Genomic DNA, 25,316 nt, shown 5'->3' on the forward strand with positions numbered 1-25,316 from the left:
AGTCTATGGGAAAAATGCATAGGCTTTCAACCGAGGGAACCCGTGTGCCGCTAACTTCCGGGTTGGCCTACAAAAACGCGTCATCCCTGGCTTATTGTCATAACTGCAGAAGGCTTGGCTTAATAAAGAAATGTGACTGGATGCTCTAGGAATGTTACCTAGTGATGTCAGCATGAACTAATTAATATTCATGAGCTAAACCTTAGTCATAGTAGGATTTGCAACCTATATATGAAACAAATGTAAAAATCAAATGAATAACTACTCCAAGAAAATATATGCACAAATAAATATCTGCCACAAAAAAAAAAAAAAAAAAAAGCATAATAAATAATAGCAAAAAGTGCAATATAATGATCCTATTTGTGATGGAGGTTGTCTTAATCCAAATTTGAATCTTTACTAATTTGAATGTCTAATTGACACATTTTATTTTTACTTTGCATCTTTGTTCTTTGTATCTTTTCTTTCTATATCATTCAGATTTTTTTCAGCTAGTAATTTTAAGATCTTCATTTTTAGGTCTGGATATATTTTTGCTTTCACATTGCTTATTCGCTTCACTACAATTTATTGCAGTACTGAGGACACTTTTTTATTAATAATTACAGGTACACTGCAACATTTTTTTTCCCTTTGGAAATAAATAAAAATATCCAGCAGTGTTTGTATTCTTTTTTTATTCTGTTATGCTATATGGATATAAATTGTTTTTACCCGCAGTAAAGCTCACAGGCTCCACGTACAATAAAGGCCTGCTTCATCATTGAACTAGCTGCTTCATAGTTTTGTTTCCTACAATGGATTGTACACTCTAAAAAATGCTGGGTTTCATCCTTTTATCTTCACAAGAACTTTAAGTCATATAAACTTAAGCATTTCTGTGCTATTTTTAGTACTGTTGATTAAATAAAGCATCAATAATTAAACACTCATATCCAGCATGTGCATTACTCATGTATAATGCAGTGACTTTAAGGGCATAAGTAGTACAATAGCTGTTATTAGACATAGCTGTTCACCATACATGAACATGAAATATACAAAAGCATTTTGACATTAGGTATAATCAATTAATATATTTACAATTAAATGGAGTGATATTAGTTTTATTTAACAGCAAAAAGCCCAGGCAGATGCAACATCAAAATGGGAATGCCAAAGCGAAGGTGACCAGGATGGGTGGAAACAGTCCTTCAATCTGAAATGGCTGTAAAAAAAAAAAAAAAAAAACAACAAAAAAAAAAACAGATAAAAATTAGAAAATTGTAACTTTATTTTAAAAAATCATCTGACATAAAGTGTATTATTTTCATCACAGATGAACCAACATTTTTTATTTCTGATATAACAATCTACTTTTTTAAAAAGATAATAATTTAGTAATTATGATTAAATAAATAATGTTTAGATGTTATTATTATTTTATATATATATTATATGAAATAACTTATCTAAAACTAAAAACTAATACCATAAAAACTATTTTGTTTAAATAAAATAAATGTTATTCTTTTATTAATTCATATTCATTTTATTTAAGCTTTTGCAGACAACACTTCCCATATATATATATATATATATATATATATATATATATATATATATATATATATATATATATATATAAAATAGTTATTTATAAATAACTGTTTAAACTGGCAGGTTCGAGGCCTGTTACATGAAGCTAACAAACTCTGAGTTTCAGAGTAGGTTTAGAGTTGACAAAAACATACAAATCTAACCTGGTTTTTAGATCAGGTTCAGGGGGCTCACAATGTTTTCTGTCAACTCAGTGTTAGAGTTATGTTCTGTTTTGGCAATGTTTCTTTGTGTTTTGGTTCTGACTTCCCTGTCTGCCTGTTTGACCCAGTTTCTCAATGAGCTTGATTAGTTATCCCATTCACCTGTTCTGTTAATTAACTCATTAGTTCCCTCATTTGTTCTAGTATTTATAATCCTTGTTTCTTTCAGTTGGTTATCTGATCTTGTCACTGTTTTACATCTGTGTGTAGCTGTGGAGTATTCGCTGTTTATAGCCTATGTTTCCCTGTGGATTTCTAAATAAAGTCTGTTTAGTTTGATTCTCATTCGTCGTACGCTACTTGCACTCACTTCACGTGACACTGGGGGGTTAGATCCAGAGTTTTTGGTTAACTCTAGAGTGTTTGCACCTGAAAGTGTGACGTGCTGCGAACAGCCAATCACACGAAACAAGGAGAGCATCAGTTTGATTCACTTCTCACAAGAGAGCTGGCCCTAAAACCAATCCACCTTCTTGAGCCCGAAAAAACAGAGTTTGCTCAAACTAATCTAAAAAAACTTGGAAACCAACTTCATGCAGCAGGCCTCAGATTATCCTGTACAAACTGATTATCGCAGTGTCTCTAGTTTTCATTGTTTTATTTCAGTCTGTTTGTGTATTGATATACCTTGCTCTTACAGCGGCGTTTGCATAAGCCAAACTCTTGATTGACAGGTCCACTGCTGTGCTCTTGCCACTTGCCGTTGGCGAAGGTTTGTACTGTGATTTGATAGCACATAGATCGATCAGGCCTCATACAGTATGGACGGCTCACTATGGAAGACTGTGATACAGCAGGATCCCAGTGTCTTAACCTCTACACACACACACAGAGAGAGAGAGAGTAAGCCAGAAGGAGGGGTGAGAGAAGATGCAATATCTCTTAAATGAATAGTTCACCCAAAATATAAAAGTTCAGTCATCATTTACTCACCAAAATATATGAGTTTTGTTTTCTTCTGTGGAATTCATGCATGCAAACATTCAAATATGTTGTGTCAAGGTTGACTACAATGATCGAAGCAGTAATGACTTAAATTTCAGACACACGGCTATTGCATGTCTTCTTTTTGGGTCTTTTTTATAGCTTGACAACACCAGACCTCATTTTATTATTATTATTATTATTATTTATTGTAGCCTATAGAAAAGCTAAGCCATAAAGTGGGTATGTAAAGATACAGGGTAAACTGTATCTTTATATTTACAAATTTAAATGAACACCACCAGTTATACATTGATAGCCCCATCTGAAACTGCCATCTGGTGGATACTTAATAAGGTACAAAGTACCCTTGTAAAAAATAAAAAAAATTACACATTAGAATACTTTTTAAAAGTGTACTTATTGCCGAAACAATATTCTTTAAAAGAATATACGTAAGTATTAACCGAATGTAATGTGTTTGGATAGTTAATTACATGTTATTTACAAATGAAAATGCACTAGTTTCAATTTTATTAAATGCAATTAGTTGAACTTAAGAGTGTTATTACATAAGTAGCACTTAAGTACATCTTAATATGTAATTACTTAATTGTCTCTATTGTCTTTGATGTATGGTTAAAGTGTACTGTACTTAAGTGGGCTTTTATTTCATTAAAAGAATGCTATCTTTTTCAAGACTATAAGTACACTACAAGTGCACATTCAATACAATTATGTGCCTTTCTTTTTTTCACAAGGGTATATGAACCTGTGAGTGCTCTAACCTCAATGGAGAAGATGTACGTATCTGATTCACCCATTTTAGCACCTTGGAGAAGAAAGTAAAAACCACAGAGGCTGATGGTTTGAGTGCAGCACTCCTCTTCCTGTACGGTGACAGAGTGAAAAACACATACTGTTACATAAAATACAGGCCTACAAGCAAGTAAAAGAACAAGAAACACATAATAGGTTAAAAATGGATTGACTTTTTTAATATTGTAACAACAGTAATAGCAAGGGATTGAAGGATAGAAAAGCATCATGGAGCTCTGGGCATAACACATCTGTGTTAAAGTGTCAGAAAGTGTACCGCACCCTATGAAACATCATTCCAAACCGGATGGCTTGTTTGGAGAAGTCAGTCACGACCATGTCGCCTCCGCTGTAAAGCTATAGAGAAAAAACATAGATTAAACATGAAGCTAGTGAATTCGTAATTAGTTCTCACTCGGTAACAAAAAATCAATACAACTTATATAAAACTGCTTTGAAACAAGCAGTTCATGAATTAAGTATAGCACCGCATCTGGAGTGATGGGTAGTGGGTTGAACGTGGTGTTGTGTGTTGAGGTCTCTATATGCTCACAGTGTGATAATGGTTTGACAGGATGCTCAGCAGCCAGGATTCAGGAAGCACTCTGATGTTCTGCAGCTCCTGCAGATGCTGCCCTGAGACATGAACACACATAAACAACACAACTCAAATCTAGTTTTGGGTAGTAAACTAAAAGTAGCAATGCTGCATTTATCAGTAGTGTGCCAGCAGCACAGTTATTTCTAAAACAGTATAGCTTTTCCAGTAACAAGCTACATTTTCTAACAAGACTGACAAGACTTTTTTGTTTTATTCTACAAAATAAATTATACACTTATTCCTCAAATGCGAATTCTGAATTGTTTTTATGGAATATTGCAGTATTTATTATAAATGATTTATCAGTGCACATCATCATTATTATTTTTTAAATTCATGTGCGCTCATAATCTTGCAGTGACATTTCTTCTCTTCCTCTGATGAGATCGCAGCAACAGCAAACCACAACGTTCCAATGATCCGATCAATTCCTGATGGACAAAATCAAGTCCCACCATACATTTTTTCTTATCTGAGAAGTGTTTCACTCTGATATACGGAAGAGGATTAGGGCCAAGCAATAATAAAAAAATAAAACCATCTCGAGATTAAAGTTGTTAAATTTTGAGATAAAACTCGTTAAATTTCGAGAAAAAAGTCGAGATAAAATGTTGAGAATAAACTCGTTAAATTACGAGAAAAAACTCATTAAATTTCAAGAAAAAAGTTGAGATAAAATGTTGAGAATAAACTCGTTAAATTACGAGAAAAAAGTCGTTAAATTACGAGAACAAATTCGTTAAATTATGAGAAAAATGTCGTTAAATTTCGAGAAAAAAGTCGAGATAAAATACTTTTATATAGAATACTTTTTTATTTTATGTTATTTTTTATAACTTTTTTCTCATAATTTAATGACTTTATTCTCATAATTTAATGACTTTATTCTCAACATTTTATCTCGACTTTTTTCTCGAAATTTAACGACATTTTTCTCATAATTTAACGAATTTGTTCTCGTAATTTAACGACTTTTTTCTCGTAATTTAATGACTTTATTCTCAACAGTTTATCTCGACTTTTTTCTCGTAATTTAACGGAGTTTATTCTCAACATTTAATTTCGACTTTTTTCTCAAAATTTAATGAGATTTTTCTCGAAATTTAACAACTTTAATCTCGAGATGGTTTTATTTTTTTATTATTGCTTGGCCCTAATCCTCTTCCGTACTGATATATGTAACAATAGGAGAGAAAAGACTATTGACACTTCCATTTCAAGCAGACTTTAAGAATTTCTTCAGATCCATAATCCTGCTAATGAAGCCAACGCCGCTAATAATTGTTTCCAAACAGGTTTCCCCACAGGTTGACACCATCTTTTCAGGCGAATAGGTATTCTGAATGTCAATTTGACATGTCTTGGCACTCAAATAAACACGGCAATGTTACGATAGCATCACAGAACATTTTATTTTAAAGGGATTGTTATATTTTTATATTGTCCATACAATAAAAGTCATTTGGGTCCAAAACCACATTTGGTATGTTTATACTAAAGGGTTAGTTCACCCAAAAATGAAAATTTTGAATTTTTGTCATTAATTACTCACCCTCATGTCGTTCCACAACCGTAAGACCTTTGTTCATCTTTGGAACACAGCAATTTAACCACCACTTTCAACATCCAGAAAGGTACTAAAGACATTGTTTAAAAAGTTGACGTGACTGCAGTGGTTTAACCTTAATTTTATAAAGCGAAGAGAATACTTTTTGTGCGCAAACTCATTATTGGCCGGCTCCTGCATCAGCATCACATGCACGCTCACGTGAACATCCTCTGCCAATAATGAGTTGGTCTTCTGATGTAGAACCTGGAAGCACTGGACGTAAACAGCGTATGAGAATGGCACAGAAGAGAAGATATTGTTGAATAAAGTCATTATTTTTGTTTTGTTTTTACGCACAAAAAGTATTCTCGTCGCTTCATAAAATTAAGGTTGAACCACTGCAGTCACGTCGACTGTTTTAACAATGTCTTTAGTACCTTTCTGGACCTTGAAAGTGTTGATTATAGTGCTGTCTATGGACGAGTCATATACCGCTCGGATTTAATCAAAAATATCTTAATTTGTGTTCCAAAGATGAACGAAGGTCTTATGGGTGTGGAGTAATTCATGACAGAATTTTCATTTTTGGGTGAACTAACTCAGAATGAATCCAATCCCATTTCAGATTCTGAAAGTTCTGTTTATATAAACTCAAACTTTTGGGATCCGATTGAAAAAACAGTCAGATTCAAGAGTTTACATGCTTAATTCTTTCTTATTGATCTGATTATTTCAGGTCTACATCACCCCTTCCAATCCGAATGAAAATCCAAATTTCAAATTTATTTTCTGTCCAATTGAGTCAATGTGATTACTAATAGATTATTTGGTTTATTGTACATGTAGCTAGAACCCATCTGATTTTAATTTTATAGCCCCCAAAAATATCTCAAAGTATCTAATTTTGTGTTCCACAAGTCAAGTTTGGCATGACATGATGGTGAGCACATGATATCAAAATGTCCTTTTTGGATAAACTTGTCCCTTAAGATCAACAAAATGACACACATCAGTAACAAAACTGTGTGTTTGTGAGGCGTTTTCTGAATAGTTGATAGTGTTGTCATGTCTGTCGGATGGGAGTGTGTCATAATCACATGCTGGGTGGGTGTTGGAGGTCCAGTGGATGTGGTTCTTAATGTGTCCATGACGTGAGCCTGTAGCTGGGATGTACTGTTTGTCAGATATACACATTACTCTGCCAAACTGTCTGTTTTCATTTAAGCTAACGATGGGGTGCAACAATATTCAGAGATTTGGGGGAAAATCAAATATATATGCTTGGTTTTGAGGCTCATTTTAATGTTGTAGATGGTGTTAGTTTGTGAGCTTGTGAAAAACTGATGTGTACAATTCATTAAGCATCCAAAAACTTACATTCAGTAATGCCATGCATACGAAGAGCTTGAAAGATAGTGATGTATTTTTGACCCTGAGGCTGTTCCAAGAAAACAGCCGTTTCCCTGAAACAGACAGATAGATGATGGAGGGATGTCATTAAAACAGCATATGTGCGTGAAAATAGCTAAGCAGTATCAAGGTCATCTCAAAAAGAGTTTGCTGCACAATTGACGTCATTGAATTATTGTAATGTCCGCTGTAAATGGGGTTTTTATTGACTGGAATTATACTAATGGACCATGTGCATTGTGTTGTTGCTGATAAATGGTTTGATGAAGGTTATGTACCTGGAGAAGAAGTGGATGATGATGCTATGGGCAGGTAGGGTCTCTCTGAGGGGGTTTAACTTCAGGTACAACCAGTACAGCACTGCTCTCAAGACCTCATACTCATTAGATGCAAACAGTCTAGACAGAGAGACCTTAATAGTTTCCTGCTGATTTACTCCATCTGCTCATTTCTGATGTGTTTTATTAGTTATAAACTATGCAGAAGGTTATTTCAAGTTCAGGAAAGTGCTTTAAAAACTTGAAAAGAATGTCTAGGACATATGTCACCCAAAAATCAAAAGAAAAAACAGCTAATTTTATTTTGCATAAAGGAGAAAAGTCTATTTTACAACCTTTTATTTTTGCAGGGTGACATTTCAGCTATATATATATATATATATATATATATATATATATATATATATATATGTATTTGGTACAATGCATTTGTTTTATGCTGATGTAAATGCTGAGAATAAAAATAATTACAAACAAACTCAAAAGTAAAACATCCTGATGCTTTGCAGTAATGAGGCTTTGGGATGAAAATGTCACGGTGCAAAAAATTCTAATAGTCCTATAGGCCTCATAGTCTTTATGCACAAGCAATGCAATCAAACAAGATAATGATGCAAGTGTTTCCCAATGTGATGTGTTAGTGATACTCTTAAAAAGGTCAAGAACATAAGAAAAAGTATGAGACCTTGGACTACGCAGGGTCTTCAGCAGCAGGTCAAAAGGCAAATCTTTGAGTTTTATGTGGAAAGAGAGTTCGGTCACTAGGAACAGCTCCAACCAGCGCTCACATGCTCTCTGGAGAAAAGTCTCTTTCAACTGAAAAACACAGAAAGAGGTTAATAGACGTGTATACACTAAATATAGAGCTGAATACAGAGCTCCCCCTATTGGTCATTTAAGGAACAATAGAATAGGATTGAATAGGAACAGGAATAGGATTAAAAAAAAATATTATAGTTTTGTAAAAACAGCAACAATAATAGTTACCTTGCAAGACACTTGATGAAAGCTGCACACAGTCGAAGATGAGATATGTGTCAGCATCTCTTTAAGACACCTGTTAATCAAATCCATCAGCATTAAAAGGATATAATATTTGATATATCATACAACACTGTGTATTCATTCTGAAACTAAACATGTAAGCTTTCGTGACTGTAAAATTTGATTTGCATAAACAATTACAAATTGACGCACCCATGTCCAAGGGAGATATAGACTGTGACGCAATGCATGTTGTAGTTCAAACTCCGCAGGGTGTAACATAGTTGATCTTATATGAAAAATATCTTTCAAATAAATGCAGTGACTGTACAGTGCCAAAAATCACATCCAGTTCCACCCAACATCCTGGATATGAATTAATCAAAGACTGTACAAAACAAACTTCTCTAGAGACCTGGGTGTGGCCTTAAAGGGATAGTTCACCCAAAAATGAAACTTCTGTCATCATTTACTCACCCTCAAGTTGTAACGCATTACAAGTAACATGAGTTACGTAATCAGATTACTAGTAACTAGTAAAGTAACAAAATACTTACAACAAATATTTGAGTTACTTTTTAAAATAAGTAACGCAAGTTATTTTTTCACATTTGACTGACAGCGCTTCTGTCCCCATGTTGAGAGGAATCAGTAATAAGTGCAGAGCTGTCATGTGCACTGTGTAAACACGATGGTTATTGTAGTTCTAGACTAAATGTGAACATGCATTTACTCATCTCGCTTGCATGAAAACAGTCGGTATTTCTCAAAGTGAATAAAAACAGTATTTTACGCAAACCTGTATTAATTAACTGTATTAAATTACACAAATATACTATATGTTTTTAATCTCACTTTATTAACCAATGTCTTTGCTGCTGACTTTCAATGAGCTAATTCAACCATACTAATTATCAAAAATTACTTTAGATTAGATTATGAAATAAGAGTGTTGAACCTCCTTCTCCTGTATCCTATTCTTCTGTATTCCAGAATGGCAGCAATGGCTTATTCATTTCACTTTTGGTGTGAAAGGTCCTTTAACATTAAAAAAAAACAAGCCAAGCCCAGATGAGAAAAAGTAATGCAAAAGTAATGTAACACATTACTTTTCATAAAAAGTAACTAAGTTACTAAGTTACTAAGTAACGCAATAAGTTACTTTTTTAGTAACTTTTTTAAAAGTAACTTTAAACTTTAACTTCGAAGAATGTCGGAAACCATTGACTTCTATAGTATTTTTTTTCCTACTATGGAAATCGATGGGGTCCATCAAATTTTTGATTAACAACATTTTTCAAAATATCTTCTTTTCGGTTCAGCAGAACAAAGAAATTCATAAAGGTCTGGAATAACTTGAGGGTGAGTAAATAATGACAGAATTTTCATTTCTTGGTGAACTATCCCTTTAAGGACTTCTGGATCAGAGTTTATTACTTAATGTACCACATTCAGACACACACAAACACACACACACAAACACACACAAGGGGGCAAGGAAGGCAGTGCCTCCTCAAAAAAAAAAAAAAAAAAATTACAAAATGTGACATTAAAAACTGTAAGTCACTAGTTTTTCTAAATTAATACTGTCCAACAGTGACACCTGCAGGTAAAGTTACAGCGGGAGGCTTGCCTCCTTTCAGCTCATAGAGATTAAAAAGATCCCCTAAAGTGTGCGGTGGGTTTAGTGGGGGGTAATTGTGTTTAGATGTGATTGGTTATAATTAGCTATGATTGGTTCACGTGATAAATCCTGTCTCGTTTTTGTGCGCGTTCTGTGGCCGCGTCAGTCTGAATGAACAAAATGATGGCGTTAATGGGAAGACTAAATAAAAAGTAAGTAAACAGCTCACTCACTTAGATTTCACAGCATTATGTCACATCAAAATCAAACTTGAAAAGACCTGAACACATTATGACTGTGGGTTTTTAATGAGCAATCAGCTTGGTGAAATTAAAGATACATCTTCGTGTCTGTGACAGACTGTTTACCAAAGCATGACTGATGATCCGAAAACAAGCTGACTATTAAAAAGAACAGCTTAACGTCAATACACAAATGCCTTTAGTTATTATTTTGGAATATAAAATTGTTTAAAAATTGTTTAATAAATAGAACATTAATTGCATTGTTAATGGAAAAATACATAATAGAAATGAATTTGGTTTCTTTTTTTCCTTTTTTCTTTTTTTGATGTAATGTAAAGTGTCATTTAACCAGGAAAATGTGACAACGTAAAGTGTAACTGGGACATGAATAAACCTTTCAGAATAAAAACTGTGAGGACTTTGCCTCCTCATTTCAGAACACCACAGAATGAATCTGCCAGAGTTAAAGATGTTGCTACTCACTTCTGGAAGAGGTTTGACATTCCCAGTAATGCAGCAGTGGAGAGTACGGCCTCTCCCCACTCATCAGGGCGTTCCGCAGGGTCATACAGTGTACGCAGGGCAAAAGACAATGCTGCAGCACAAGAGAGATTCTTATATAACGGTATTATTCCTTAACTGTCACTCTATGCCCCCTCATCAGTCAACATCACTGAGAGTACACTTAAATCAGAAACTCATGTAACAGCAAGTCAACAAGTGATGATATAGCTTGTCATTTACTGCTATAATATAATAAATATGATGTCTTTTAGCGCTTACCCTCTTTATTGATGGAGGCATCTTTGACATGCAGTCGGAGAGTCAAAGGACCGCTGAGTAGCCACTTCCTGTAGACCAGTCCTCTCCCACATGCAGAACTACTAACTCTGCTGCCTTTACCAATGACTGCAGTACCACAACACAAAATGGATGGCCTGAGTTTCTCTCTTTAACTGTTTTTCAACATGTCTATTTCACAAGGTCTATGATAAATATGTAGAATATCTGTAAGTTATACTCTAAGCAGTCTATTTGTTATGATCACAAGGATAACACGGTCTATTTATCATGGTCACAATAATGTGATCTTCTCTTTTGCATTATTTATTACACAATAATCGTTCACAAGTTATTGTCCTGCATATTTTATGACTAACTATTTTGCAAATAAACAATTATTTCCCATGTGCTCATTAATGAATTTTGGGTTATGTCAACTATTTCTAGGGAATTTGTAGTTTTATAGTTAAAGTGTGTGATATCTGTGCCACTAACTGAGAGTATTCAGGCAGCACACTGTTGCTATGGTTACATCTTCAGGCAAATGTGATTTCTGAAATTGCACATTGTTGACTAATTATGCTATTATCTTGAGAAGCTTAACAAAACAAAACAAAACAAAACAAAACAAAAAAATGCATTGATCTGGGAGCTACTGTACACTATACCGCACCATACCTGCTCTCTCCTGTAGCTCGACATCCCGCTGTCTCTTGCTGTTGGTATACAACTCAAATAATGTGTCTGAGCTACTCATGATGGAGCAATGCAGCTCCCACCTGACCCCCAGACATTCCAGTACTGCATCTATGAACAATCACAAAAAGGACAGATATATGAATAGAATAATGGCAGCGAGGAATAAAATAAGAGATTAAACTAGATTTTAACATTTTCTGAACAAAATTTGAGAGCATTTTGCCCCCTGCAACTGTGCTAGGGTATTGTGGGTGGTTGCTATGGCATAAATAAAATCAAAACAGCCTAACCCCAAGTCTCTATGGCCCCTAGGGTTGTTCATTTCCAGGGAGTCATTATGGTTGCATCCGAAAACTAAAACATGCAGTGGTAGAAAGGCAATAAGGTACGTCAGAATCCGATGATTATGTCACATCCTGTCTACTGAGATGGCTTCATCTGATTGATTTTTGAAGGCAGCATAGATGTATCCTGTGTATTTGATTCTGTGTTTTTCCAAGACATTTAATGACATTTCTAGCGATAAATTAGTATTGTAGTAATTAAATATTCGCTTAGCACCAAACCTCTCTCTATTTTGTTTTAGATCATTAAACCATTATGCTACCTCAGAATTCTGTCCGAAATCAGTTTCGTGAGGTAACTTTGTGGCACGTCCTGATTTTGCCGAGTTGGACGCGTTTCTGGGTCAACTTATTTTGTTGATCTTGGAACAACATTCATGTCTGAAAATGTTTCTGTTTTTTTTTTGTTTTTTTCTTAACCATATCCCTACCCCTAAACCTAACCCTACTCACAACTTATCCCTAAACTTAAAGGGAAATTATACTGTAGGTGAATAACACTGATGTAGAATCACCAGTTGTAAGCATAAACTTAACATAAACTGTAAACTTATCCCTCAAATCTGATTGGTTGAATGGAATGTTGCTCCATGCAACATCAACAAAGATGTTGATCTAGGAACATGTTGTACTTGGCAAAATCAGGTTCTGCACCTTTGTGCAGGTTGCCGTGATTTTGCAGAATAAGACATGTTCCTGACTTGGATCAACATATTTTGTTGATCCTGGAACAACATTCCTGTCAGAAAACATAGTCCTAACCCTATCCCCACCCGAACCATAACAATAACTTATTCCTAAAATCAGAGGGTATAGGTGAATAAGACGGATGTTGAAGCACCAGTTGTAAGCATAAAATTGACATAAACTGTAAAGTTGTCCCTCAAATCTGATTGGTTGATCAGAATATTGTTCCAGGTTCAACAAAGATGTTGATCCAGCAACATGTTGTACTTGGTGAAATCACATTCACCCCTTAGTGCGTAAATGCTGCCATTGCCTGATAGGGCAGTAAGGCAACAAGTCAGCTGCCTAAGCTTTCGGATACAGCCTTTGTGATTTACCTAGTTGTTTTAGGTGGTTTCTTGGGTGTTGCTATGGTGTTCTGAGTGCTGGCTTACTATTCTAAATAAAAAGAGCCCACCTCCAAGCCCTATGTATGATATTCTGGTCTCTAGATATTACTCGGATCCATGCTTCAATGTAAGTCTATCCCCCTGTTTTATAGATAAGGCTTAAGCCTAGCATAGACTAAAATGCATGTTTGAGCTGTTTTGACTGAAAGCATGGCATATCTTAAAATATGTCAATTCTATTGTTTTGTCTCAAGCCAATTAAAAGTTTTTTTCTGAGGCATGTTTATAAAAGGTACTTGTGGTGACCAGGGCGGGCTAGAGCCGTGAGGGAACGGCGCGAGGCCGGTGACGCAAGTGATAACAAGCTTCACCTGGGAGGCGCACCGGCCTTGAGTCTCTCACGGAGGAGCTCCGGGAGCATAAAAGCAGGAGCGATGACCGTGAAGGACGAGAGAGGACCAGGCCTGGACTTTATTTTATGTTTTATTATGTTTGTGTGGCCGGCAGACGTCCGCGAGGGTCTGCCGGCATTACTATCGTTTTGTTCTTTGTTTATTTTGCATTAAAGTTTTGTTTAATGTTCGCCGGTTCCTGCCTCCTTCTTCCCATATTTACGAACTGTGTTACATTGGTGCCGAAACCCGGGAGGAAGGAGGGACATGCTGTCGGAGAGCCTTCGCTGCTGAGGGGGATCGCGGGGCTGCGAAGTTCGGGCAGCGCGGGAGTGTGAAAACCACGAGAGGCTGCCCGAGGCGGTGGTACTGGAGCCTTGTGAAAGGTGGGGCGGAGACCCGGATGCCGTGCTCCTGGGACGAGGTGGGGTGGCTGCCGTCCAGGAGGGAGCGGAGGAGTCACTGCCATCCGCCGTGGGCCGGAGCCTGCTGTGGTCCGCCATGAAGGGGAGGAGCAAGGGACGGGGGACTTGGTGCCGGCTGCCCTCAACCGGAGGAGCCATCGCCAGCCGCCAGGAGGCAATCGAGGATCTGGCCGTCCACTGAGGGTCCAGTGCCACCGCATGGGACCGCGAGGAAGAGCCTCTTGGCAGGCGGAGGACGGAGTGGCAGTGTGTCTGGGAGCCGGACCCAGAATTTTTTTTTCTCTTTTTCCTCTCTCCCCTCTCTCGTCCTGTCGCTCCCCTTGCTTCCGTCTCCTTTCTCTCGTCTCGTCTGTCCTTACCCCCAGGTGCTGCGGCCGCCGAGACAGGCCCCGGGGGGAGTAGAGCGCAGTCTCGGGAGTACCCCCCGGCCTGCGAGGGGCGATGGGGGTATGTGGTGACCAGGGCGGGCGAGAGCCATGAGGGAACGGTGCGAGGCCGGTGACGCAAGTGATAACGAGCATCACCTGGGAGGCGCACCAGCCTTGAGTCTCTCACGGAGGAGCTCCGGGAGCATAAAAGGAGGAGCGACAACCGTGAAGGATGAGAGAGGACCAGGCCTGGGCTTTATTTTATGTTTTATTATGTTTGTGTGGCCGGCAGACGTCCGCGAGGGTATGCCGGCATTACTTTCATTTTGTTCTTTGTTTATTTTGAATTAAAGTTTTGTTGAATGTTCGCCGGTTCCCGCCTCCTTCCCATATTTACGAACTGTGTTACAGTACTTAAATGTCCTAATTAAACTAAGGCCTAATCCTGCAACCTAAGCCCTGTGAAACCAAGCCTACGGGATTTATTCGGCCATTTTAATCTTTATCCAGGTGAAAATCATTTATTAACACAACATCAGTAACCACAAGGCACATAATCTGAGGCATCATTCATTCTCGTATAACATTGTTTAAATCCTTAAAGGTATAGTTCACCCAAAAATAAAAATTCTCTTATTTACTCGCAATCATGCCATCCCAAATACAACCCGAATTCCGGAAATGTTGGGATGGTTTTTAAATTTCAATAAAATGAAAACTAAAAGATTTTCAAATCACATGAGCCAATATTTTATTCATAATAGAACATATAACATAACAAATGTTTAAACTGAGAAATTTTACAATTTTATGCACAAAATGAGCTCATTTCAAATTTGATGCCTGCTACAGGTCTCAAAATAGTTGGGACAGGGGCATGTTTACCATGGTGTAGCATCTCCTCTTCTTTTCAAAACCGTATGAAGACATCTGGGCATCGAGGTTATGGGTTTCTAGAGTTTTGGTGTTGGAATTTGCTCCCACTTCTTGCCTGATATAGGTTTCCAGCTGCTAAAGAGTTTGTGGTCGTCTTTGACGTATGTTTCTCTATAGATGAAAGATCTGGACTGCAGACAGGCCAATTCAGCACCTGGACACCTGGACATCTTCTACGACAAAGCCATTCTGTTGTAATAGCTGCAGTATGTGGTTTTGCATTGACCTGCTGAAATACACAAGGCCTTCCCTGAAATAGACGTCATCTGGAGGGGAGCATATGTTGCTCTAAAACTTTTATATAACTTCAGTATTCATAGTGCCTTCCAAAACATGCAAGCTGCCCATACCGTATGCACTTATGCACCCCCATACCATCAGAGATGCTGGCTTTTAAACTGATGCTGAGAACATGCTGGAATGTCTCCCTCCTCTTTAGCCTGGAGGACACGGCGTCCGTGATTTCCAACAAGAATGTCAAATTTGGACTGACCATAGAACACTTTTCCACTTTGAAACAGTCCATTTTTAATGAGCCTTAGCCCACAGGACACAACAGTGCTTCTGGACCATGTTCAAATATGGCTTCCTTTTTGCATGATAGAGCTTTAGTTGTCATCTGCAGATGGCACGGCGGATTGTGTTTACTGACTGTGGTTTCTGGAAGTATTCCTGGGCCCATTTAGTAATGTCATTGACACAATCATGTCGATGAATGATGCAGTGTCGTCTGAGGGCCCAAAGACCACGGGCATCCAGTAAAGTTCTTTGGCCTTGTCCCTTACACACAGAGATTTCTCCAGTTTCTCTGAATCTTTTGATATTGTTATGCACTGTAGATGATGAGATTTGCAAAGCCTTTGCAATTTGACATTGTTGAACATTGTTTTTAAAGTATTCTACAATCTTTTTACGCACTCTTTCACAGCTCTACCCATCTTTACTTCTGAGAGACTCTGCCTCTCTAAGACATCCCATTTATAGCTAATCATGTTACAGACCTGTAATCAATTAACTTAATTAGTTGCTAGATGTTCTCTCAGCTGAATCTTTTCAAAATTTCTTGCTTTTTCAGGCATTTGTTGCCCCCATGCCAACTTTTTTTAAAACCTGTAGCAGGCATCAAATTTGAAATGAGCTCATTTAGTGGATAAAAGTGTAAAATTGTGAGTAAAATATTGGCTCATGTAATTTGAAAGTCTTTTAGTTTTCATTTTATTCAAATTTAAAAACGTCCCAACATTTCCAGAATTCGGGGTTGTATATGAATTTCTTCTACAGATAAAGCAATCACAGTGATCATGACTGTAATTCATAAGACCAAGTTGATGAATCAGTGTCTTCTGAAGCGAAACAATATACGTGTGTGTGTAAAGAAAAACAAACAAAAAAAAAACAAAACTAATATCTCTAATTTATTTAACAGTAAATCAAAGCTTTTTTCCATCGTGATGGCTGTGTGTAATTGTGTCAAACAAAGTGTCAAACAAGTGGAAGCCATTCAACGCCATTATATGGACTCACAGAGATGGATTATTTTCCTAAAAATCTTTGTTAATGTTTATCTGAATAAAGAAAGTCATATACATCGGGGTGGCATAGTAAACAATGAAAGAATTAAATTTTTGGATGAACTATCCCTTAAACCTTTAATTTGAGCAATATCAATAATGAATCCTGCCTTAGCAAACAATTTTCAATACTTCATACCTGGTTTAGCGTTATGGACCACTCTGCGAAACAAAACATAAAATCGTTCCTCTGGAGTGTCATGCTTTGAAGACCATGTGGCATCTTTGCTGTATACAAAGGTAAAGAGAGACATTATAGATGCAAACACACACACACACACACACACACACACACACACACACACACACACACACACACACACACACACACAAACACTTTGTCACTTTAATCCCCTCTTATCCCACAGTGCTTCAGTGCCAAGTGTTCTGCGGTCCCTCCTGATAGTCTTTGTGTTCAAAGGCCCACCAAATTGAAAGTTGTCATTTTCTAATGTGCTATCCAACCTGCTCCATAATGATAGCATGTGGCCTGGCAGATTTCCCACAGATCTATCCCCGGAGTGAGATAAACTGTCCCCCTCTCTCCTCGCCTGCCCGTCTCTCTCTCCCGCTAAACAGTTGTCATGGAAGACCACTTGCCCCTGGCAACATACCAGAGTCGGGTACGTCGGCTGGCCGAGAGCGGGTGAATGAGACGTGGCAAAGGGATTGTGGGCAGCTAGTGGCATCCTCGTGCCAGTGGAGTGCCATGGGGTCAGCTGCAACATAAACACACAGTGAGAGAAAATCTAAGTGTGTGTGTGCTCAAGAATAGGATGAAGTGATCCAGATATTTGAGCTTTGAGCAAACATATGTCTATGACAGATGGCTGTTTGCATTAATGCAAATGAGAGAAAATGATGAAAAATGAATGCAAATTAAGAATATTCTGTAGATAACTAATACTTCAATGCTTTTTAATTATTCTTTGTTTCATCACTCCAGCAAGCACTGCTTGTTTGGGCAGTTCTTACCTTTTTAAATAATAAATTTACTATATATTTTTAACATTATTACTAATTAAACTCCATATTATGATCAGTATTTTATTATTTAGCTTGCTATCTTTGCAATCCTGTCACTGTAACAAAAGTTGTGACGAGTGTTTTTTTTATTTTGTTTTTTCTAACAATAAATATTAAATAATAATAAAAAAAATCTAATAATGCAATTTATACCATTAGAAACACATAAAAGGTTTAACATTTTGCCAGAATGGTCAAACAGGAGGCTGACTTTCATTAACACCACATCAAACTGCAATACTACCAAGGACACTTTTAGTAGTGAATAGTTAGTAACTGTTTGTTTTTCTAAAAAAAAAAAAAAAAAAAAAAAACTGAGAGAGAGAGCAAATAAATCTTAATAAATCTTGTTAGTTTCAGTTATACTGTTTTGTATATCTGTAACCATTTGTTGCACATTTTTAAATAGAGAAATGAGGTGGTGTAAATAGCTGAGGTGGTGTAACAAGATAGCTAAAAAGGAATAGTTCACCCAAGATAGATCACCCTCATGTTGTTTCAAACCTAAATGATTTTCTTTCTTCTGTGGAACATAAAAGAAGATATTTTGAGAAGAAATTTTGTAAAATATTCAGCGTTGGGTAAGCTGCTCTAAAGCTATTATTAGTATTACATTACTTATTACTGATTACTTTCTAAATCCCATATCAACCTCGACCAGTTGAACAATATAAGGATAGACATGAAACTGCTCTTTTAATTCTTTCAAATAAATAATATAAAATTACATAAATTATTCTTGAACTGACCAAAGTATTTAAAGTCCCCCTGTAGTCAATCATTTCACCAAAAATACATATTTAAACGTGAAAAAAAAAAATCTTAATGCCTTAAAATAGCTTGAATGTAACTCTATACCCTTGCCTCATTTAATATACTCGGAACTATGAATATGATAATTAGCCCCGCCTCCACTCACTTGCACAAGCTCAGACGAGATCCACGCGGTGAACTTACTGAGGTAAACGCTGCACAATGGAATCGCTTTTTACAATGTTGGATACATAAATGTAATTAATATGACCAGTGTTTTGCTTGACTTTGTTATTAAACAGCTAATAATGTGTTGCTAATGTTACAAAAACCATGTTCACATTCAGACAACTGCATTCTAACGATCAGAATCCTTAGAAACGCTTTGAACGTCGCTGGAGAAAGGCATATAGTTCATCATAACATCGTAATAGGTATCATACACCCACCATATGGCTAAATCTAAATCTACCCAATTTTCATATCAACAGAAAAATATACCAGGATAACCTTCTTTTGAGACTCCCTTGCGTGGTCAGTTAATGATATGCTAAAGCCCCCCCGGCACGTTGACGTGATTGGTTACAAGGTAGTTTCTGATGTCAGAAACACCAGCGATTTCAAACCACGGGTTTGAGACTGTCTTTGGTTTACTGCAGTTTTAAAGTGAAAATACTCAGCAATTGTGTTGACTTATGAATTTGGACATGGTTTGTCTTAAAGCATGTTAAAAACACCACATAGACATATGAACAATTAAAAACATGATTTTCACCACAGGGGGACTTTAAAGGGAGAATGTTACATTAAAAACATACAATTTATCATTAGACATTAAATTTTGATGTTAAATCCCTTACTCTAATTTTTCAAGAGAAAGGTAATTAAATTACTGTAATTAATAACTTAGTAATGCATTACACCCAATGCAAAATGGATGTCTATGGTCATCAAAAATGTTTGGTTACCAGCATTCCTCTAAATATCTTCTTTTGTGTCTCACAGAAAAAAGAAAGTTATACAGGTTTGGAACAACAAGACTGTGTTTAAATGACAAAATTTCCAATTATCAAATTTAATTAATAAATGTAATAGAACATGGGGTTTGTGCCTTCATGGCTTTAACAAAGTAATAGGACACCAGTTTGTTATTTGTGGAGAGTGTCTTTTAACACCCCCATATTCAGTGTCTCAGATGTGAAAAGAATCATCACAGCTTTAGCCATAACTCTAGTCATAAGAAGCATTCAATTCAAGCAGACGCCTCTCAGCATGTCCACCTCTATTTCACCGCAATATTCTGATTATTCTGAATTAAACAGACTCACAGAAGCCTGGCACAGGAATCAAAAGACATACTGTCTTTCTTACTTTTTGGAGGGTAGGGTGGGGGATGGTTGTAAAGGGTGTTCATGTGCGTAACTGCCAATTCCTCTTATACCACTCCTGTGCCAAAACCCTACAGGTGCCTATCTCTAAAACGATGCCAGGTTTGTGACACCAGGTCGGCGGGTTGGCACAAAGTGACACTCTTATTCCCTTGGTAAACCCAGGATTCTGGCAAAAGTCAAAGCTGAAGGCGCGCTGTGGCTTTCAGAAAAATGAGACATGTTTTTTTTTTTTTTTTTTAAGTAGTAATATTAGACCTCTAGACACTAACACTTACCCCCGGTTTTACAGGCTTAAGTCTAGTCCCAGATTAAAATGCATGTTTGAGCTATTTTAACTGAAAGTAACTTGCATTGACACATCTTTAAAATATGTCAGTGTCATTGTTTTGTCTCAAGATGCACACCAGTAATGTTTTTTTTTTCTAAGGCACGTTTACAGAAGCTACTTAAATGCCCTAATTGAACTAAGGCCTAATCCTGGCTTAATCTAAGCCCTGTCTGTGAAACTGGGCCTAACAATCTACATTTACAAGGGCCACAGATAAAAAAAAAAAAAAAAAAAAAAAAAAATCTGTTTAATATACTGTATATTGATTGTACATATTAAGGAACCAATAATATACACAAACTGACTTTATAGCCTATATATTACATTGCATTTTGCATGTTTCTTTTTATAGTTTTCTTTTAATTTATGTTCAAAATGCTAAACAACAATGGTAAAAAGATAGAAATTAAAATAGGTTCATTCATTGTTATACATTCATACACTGTAAAAAAAAAATCCGTAGTTTTTACAAAATAATGGCAGCTGTGGTTGCCAGAATAATTTTGTAAAAAATACAGAAAAACTGTAAACACATTTACAGAACAAACTGTAAATTTTACAGTATAAAACTGTAATTTAAGAAAATTTGTATGTAAACCAATAAATTCAACAATGCACACTACTACTAAAATCTGTTTTGTACCTTTAACATATACTGACAGCCACCATAATAATGCAGGTGGTAAAAGAGAAAGCCACATGAAGAATCAGAGTTCATCACAAGTAGCTTTTCCACAAGCTGAAGTATATACTAATATAAAGAAGGTGCAAAGAGTCATTCATGCAAACGCAAAACACCATCATGGTAACCCACAATACTTAAATAATGCAATAAACATTCATTAAACAAAAGAAGATGTAACCTTAATGTACATAACTGATAACAAAAACTATTAAGAAACATGATTATTTAAACAAAATACTTTCAAATGTGGAGTGTCACACAGGGAATTGTGGGAATATCAGTTTACAGATTTTGACTGTAAATTATACATTGATTTTGTCTTTTTTACTTATGAAAATTGTAAAATTTACAATTTTACAGTTTTTCCCTGTATGTAATACGGGAACTTACTGTTAACCTATTTACAATTTTTTTCCGTAGCGTTCTTACAATATTTTACCGTTAAAATCACATTCATTTTTTACAGTGTATATTCTTCAAAAAGTATTTGGACATTTAAGTTGCACTTAAAATGTTTGAATGTTACTACATTAGAGATAAAACAATATCAAAGCAAGTGAACATATAGCCGAGTGTAAATGGGTCAATGACGTGACTAGATCTCTTTTATTGAATCCAAAATGTTTTATTTATATTTTGCTACATATTTTAAAGATTTGTCAAAATGTCATTCGGTTTAACTGTCCAAAGGCCAATACAGCCATTTCTTTTGTGATTAAAATATCTTAAAATGAAATAAATGTATATATTTTTTATCATCATATGTCAACATAGTGCAAAAAGGTAAATTATGTGTAGAGTAGTCGTTTCTTTGTTATGAGAAAGAATCTCCGGAAGAATGAATTTCATTGATGACATTCAGAGTAACCAATATAAAGGGACCATTTTGGATCAAGTCATGCGGTCAATATCATTTAACAGGATGTGACATCATTCAGACACCTGCACAGTACCCACAGGGTCGTGAAGCAAAGTAACTAACGCTTTCTTAACTATTTGAAAAATTAATGTTTTTACTTCATCAGGTCATTCGGTACAACCACTATAAAACATGGAAAATGTTGTCATATTTTAAAAACTTGTACTAAATATAAATCTTTGATTGTACTTTTGTCAGCTAGCTAGCTAGATATCAGCCTGTTAGCATTGTTGAAAATATTGTCATTCGGTATAACCAAAAGTGTCATTCGGTAAAACCGAAATTTTGGTTAAACCTAATTAATTTTTTGGTGACAAATTTTGTCCAAAATGACAAAAGCAGAGTTAATTGATTATAAAAAACACACAATCTCATTGTTAACACTTTATAAAACTTCAAAATTAATCTCCATTATGTTTTTTTACACTTTTAAAAACCTTATTCGTCAATGACCCAAATACATTTTTAGCCAAACCTTTCAAAGAGATTTCAAAAAGAGATTTGTTAAAATTAATATGGTAAATCAGATAAAGTGCTGAAATGAATACAAAGGTATGTAACACATTGTGGTTGTGAAATGTTAGCGGAACATGTCTCTTCATACATCTATTAAAAACAACTGTCACATCTGGTGATTGAAAGTCATTGAAATTAGTGAAAGTGAAAAAAAGAAAAGAAAAGATCAGCTCGTTTTGATATTTTGTTTCAATAACATTCTGGCATGGAAGCTTCCAAAATAAGTAGTATCTAAAAATCTTTTTGAAGCCAATGTATACTGGATATGTTGTATGTTTGTATTTAGGTATTTGTTGGGTCTAATAAATATTTTTATCAGATTTTTTTTTGTATTGTGTTGATGTTTGTTTATATTTATATTTATTATTTTATTGTGATAAAAGTTTTTATATGGTATTAAAGGATATGATAGGGCAGTGATAATGTATTGTCCAAGACAGTTCTTCCTTGATACTTATATCTTAATATTTAAAACTAATCCAAAACATGTGATTCATTTGCATTTTTAGGCTGATTGCACATCTCACCTGAATTATTTTTTCTGTCTGATGATTTATTGCCAAACTCCTCTGCCCTCTGAACCTGTGCCTGTCCCAATAGGTCACTGCCTAAAGCACCTGGCAGCTGCCACCGGTTAGTGTGGCCAGCTTGTGTGCGCTGACCTAGTGAGCGAGCTGACACCTGTTAGAATCATAGAATAACAGTAAGTGATGTGCTAAATGTTTCAAAGAAAAATAAATATATTTGGTCTTATTTTATAGAGTCATGAAGAAGATTCAAACTTACACTTCTTTTAAAGTTTTGTTGTGAAACGTAGGAGGTTATAGGCACCGACCTGAAAACAAAAAAACAATGAGTAGCCTAATAAAGATTTACTATATCTCATTTGAAATTGACTAGTTTATGTCTGTGAAGTGCAAAAACACATGAAAATAGACTTGAGAAATAAATTAGGGACAGTATATTGGTGTCTAATATAACATACAGTAGAGCAGGGGTTTTCAAACTGAGGTTCGAGGACCCCCAGGGGGCCACAACGGAGTGCTAGGGTGTTCATGGAAAGGTTCACAGAAAAACAAATGTAAAAAATAAATAAATAACTTAGATTGCAGCAAGCAGGGTGGGGCCGAGAGCCGCGGGAACGGAGCGAGGCATTTGGCGTGAGTGTTAATGAGTGTTAACCAGTCTCGAGTCCCACGAAGGAGCTCCGGAAGGATAAAAGGAGGAGGGACGACAGTGAAAGACGAGAGAGGACCAGGCCTGGATTTTCTGTTGTTGTTTTATTATGTTTATATGCGGTAGTTGTCTGTGAGGGGCTGCCGCTTTACTTTCGTTTTGTTGTTTATGTTTATTTTGTCATTAAAGTTACGCTGATTGTATGCCAGTTCCCGCTTCCCTCTTCCCTGAACTTTAAACTTTGTTACAAAGATTAAAATAAATAAATAAGAACTTGATTAACCTAAATAAAGAATATTTAAATAAATAAATAAATAAATAAATAAATCTAACAGCTTAGATTTAGTGTCAGTAGAACAAAGTAGAACAAAAAAAATTAGTAGAACAAGTAGAACAAAGTAGAACAAAAATGAAAATAACAATATTTTCCAAATTACATTTTACTCATTTATAATATTATTTTTTACACAGTATAGTCTATAAATTGAGTCTTTTAGACATTAAACTATAGTTGCCTTTTAAATTTGAGTTTGGGGGTTTCTCACACAAAAATGATCAAATTTTGGGGTCTGTGGCATTTAAAATTGATTACTAAAGACAACACTAGAGTTTCATGTTTGATCAATCAATCAATCAATCAATCAATCAATCAATCTATCTATCTATCTATCTATCTATCTATCTATCTATCTATCTATCAAGAATTTGATTATCATAAACAAAATATTCAAATATATAAACATATAAATAAATAATAACAGTACAGTACTATAGTAGAAACTATTTTAATAGTAATTTTATGATGGGGTCCCTTGTATGAGACTGATCAGAAGAAGAAAACACCTGCAGAAGAAGATTGCAGTTAATTTACAAGTATTTTTTAAAAAGTTAGGACCCTATATTAAGTTATTCTAATAACTGTGTTTAACCCACCTTGTGTGAGGTCTGAGTGGCATATTCCTGGAAGATAAAGGACTCCACTGGATGTGCATTCTGTTTAAATCCAAATAATGCTTTCACTAGTGCTGACTGACAGACCACATCCTGTTCTCAAACATTAAAGACGTTTAAAGACTAAAGAGGTTTAATGAGGATGGTGTTTGTTTCTCACTACACTATACATCATGAATAAACACTAAAACCGCAAAACAAACCCAGGCAGTACTGTACAGGTGGATGGAGAGTAGCGGTAGAGTTTGCAGTCTTCTTGTTGACAGGTTCTGTTGCTAGGAGACATGTGGGTCACTTGACCTGTTAGTGTCAGATGACACATATAAACATATTCCTGACTAAAACAAAGGAAACAAAATGCTACACCGACAAATTAATTGAATTCACTTTTACCACAAAGTGTTGACAATGCTAAACTGGCTTATTCTTCCATTCAGTAGTATCACTGACTGGTTACTAGACGTTTTTGTACTAACTAAAGATTCTATGGTTGAATATAATCCACTTGGATGTGAATATATATTTTTATTCAAATATTATTTCATTAAATTCCTTAACATAAACCCGATAAGTGCCTACAGTACCCATAGTTCAATGAGAAGTACGTGACGCCCATCGCGTTCAAGTTCAAGGCTCTTTCTAAGACCAGCCAATCACACGCCTCGAAAACACACATACGCCTCCGACGTATGCATAGCGCGGCCCGTGATTGGTTAACATTGTTACGCCTGTGCCGCG

General features: G+C 35.9%; 1 protein-coding gene across 1 annotated transcript; it reads right to left on the minus strand.

The window, feature by feature from the left end:
• Nucleotides 1–924: 924 nt before the first annotated feature.
• Nucleotides 925–25,284, minus strand: btbd16 (BTB (POZ) domain containing 16). The gene is given in 19 exon segments (XM_048171379.1): nucleotides 925–1,210; nucleotides 2,433–2,621; nucleotides 3,518–3,619; nucleotides 3,831–3,905; nucleotides 4,102–4,184; nucleotides 7,076–7,161; nucleotides 7,387–7,506; nucleotides 8,072–8,202; nucleotides 8,374–8,443; nucleotides 10,723–10,834; nucleotides 11,023–11,148; nucleotides 11,701–11,829; nucleotides 16,973–17,061; nucleotides 17,448–17,502; nucleotides 17,505–17,552; nucleotides 22,979–23,132; nucleotides 23,238–23,286; nucleotides 24,561–24,878; nucleotides 25,163–25,284. Coding segments are annotated over 18 exon segments (1,743 nt in total). The 5' UTR covers nucleotides 24,620–24,878; nucleotides 25,163–25,284; the 3' UTR covers nucleotides 925–1,144.
• Between the last annotated feature and the right edge of the window lie 32 nt (nucleotides 25,285–25,316).

This window comes from Megalobrama amblycephala, linkage group LG20 (assembly GCF_018812025.1).
Source record: "Megalobrama amblycephala isolate DHTTF-2021 linkage group LG20, ASM1881202v1, whole genome shotgun sequence".
NCBI lineage: Eukaryota > Metazoa > Chordata > Actinopteri > Cypriniformes > Xenocyprididae > Megalobrama > Megalobrama amblycephala.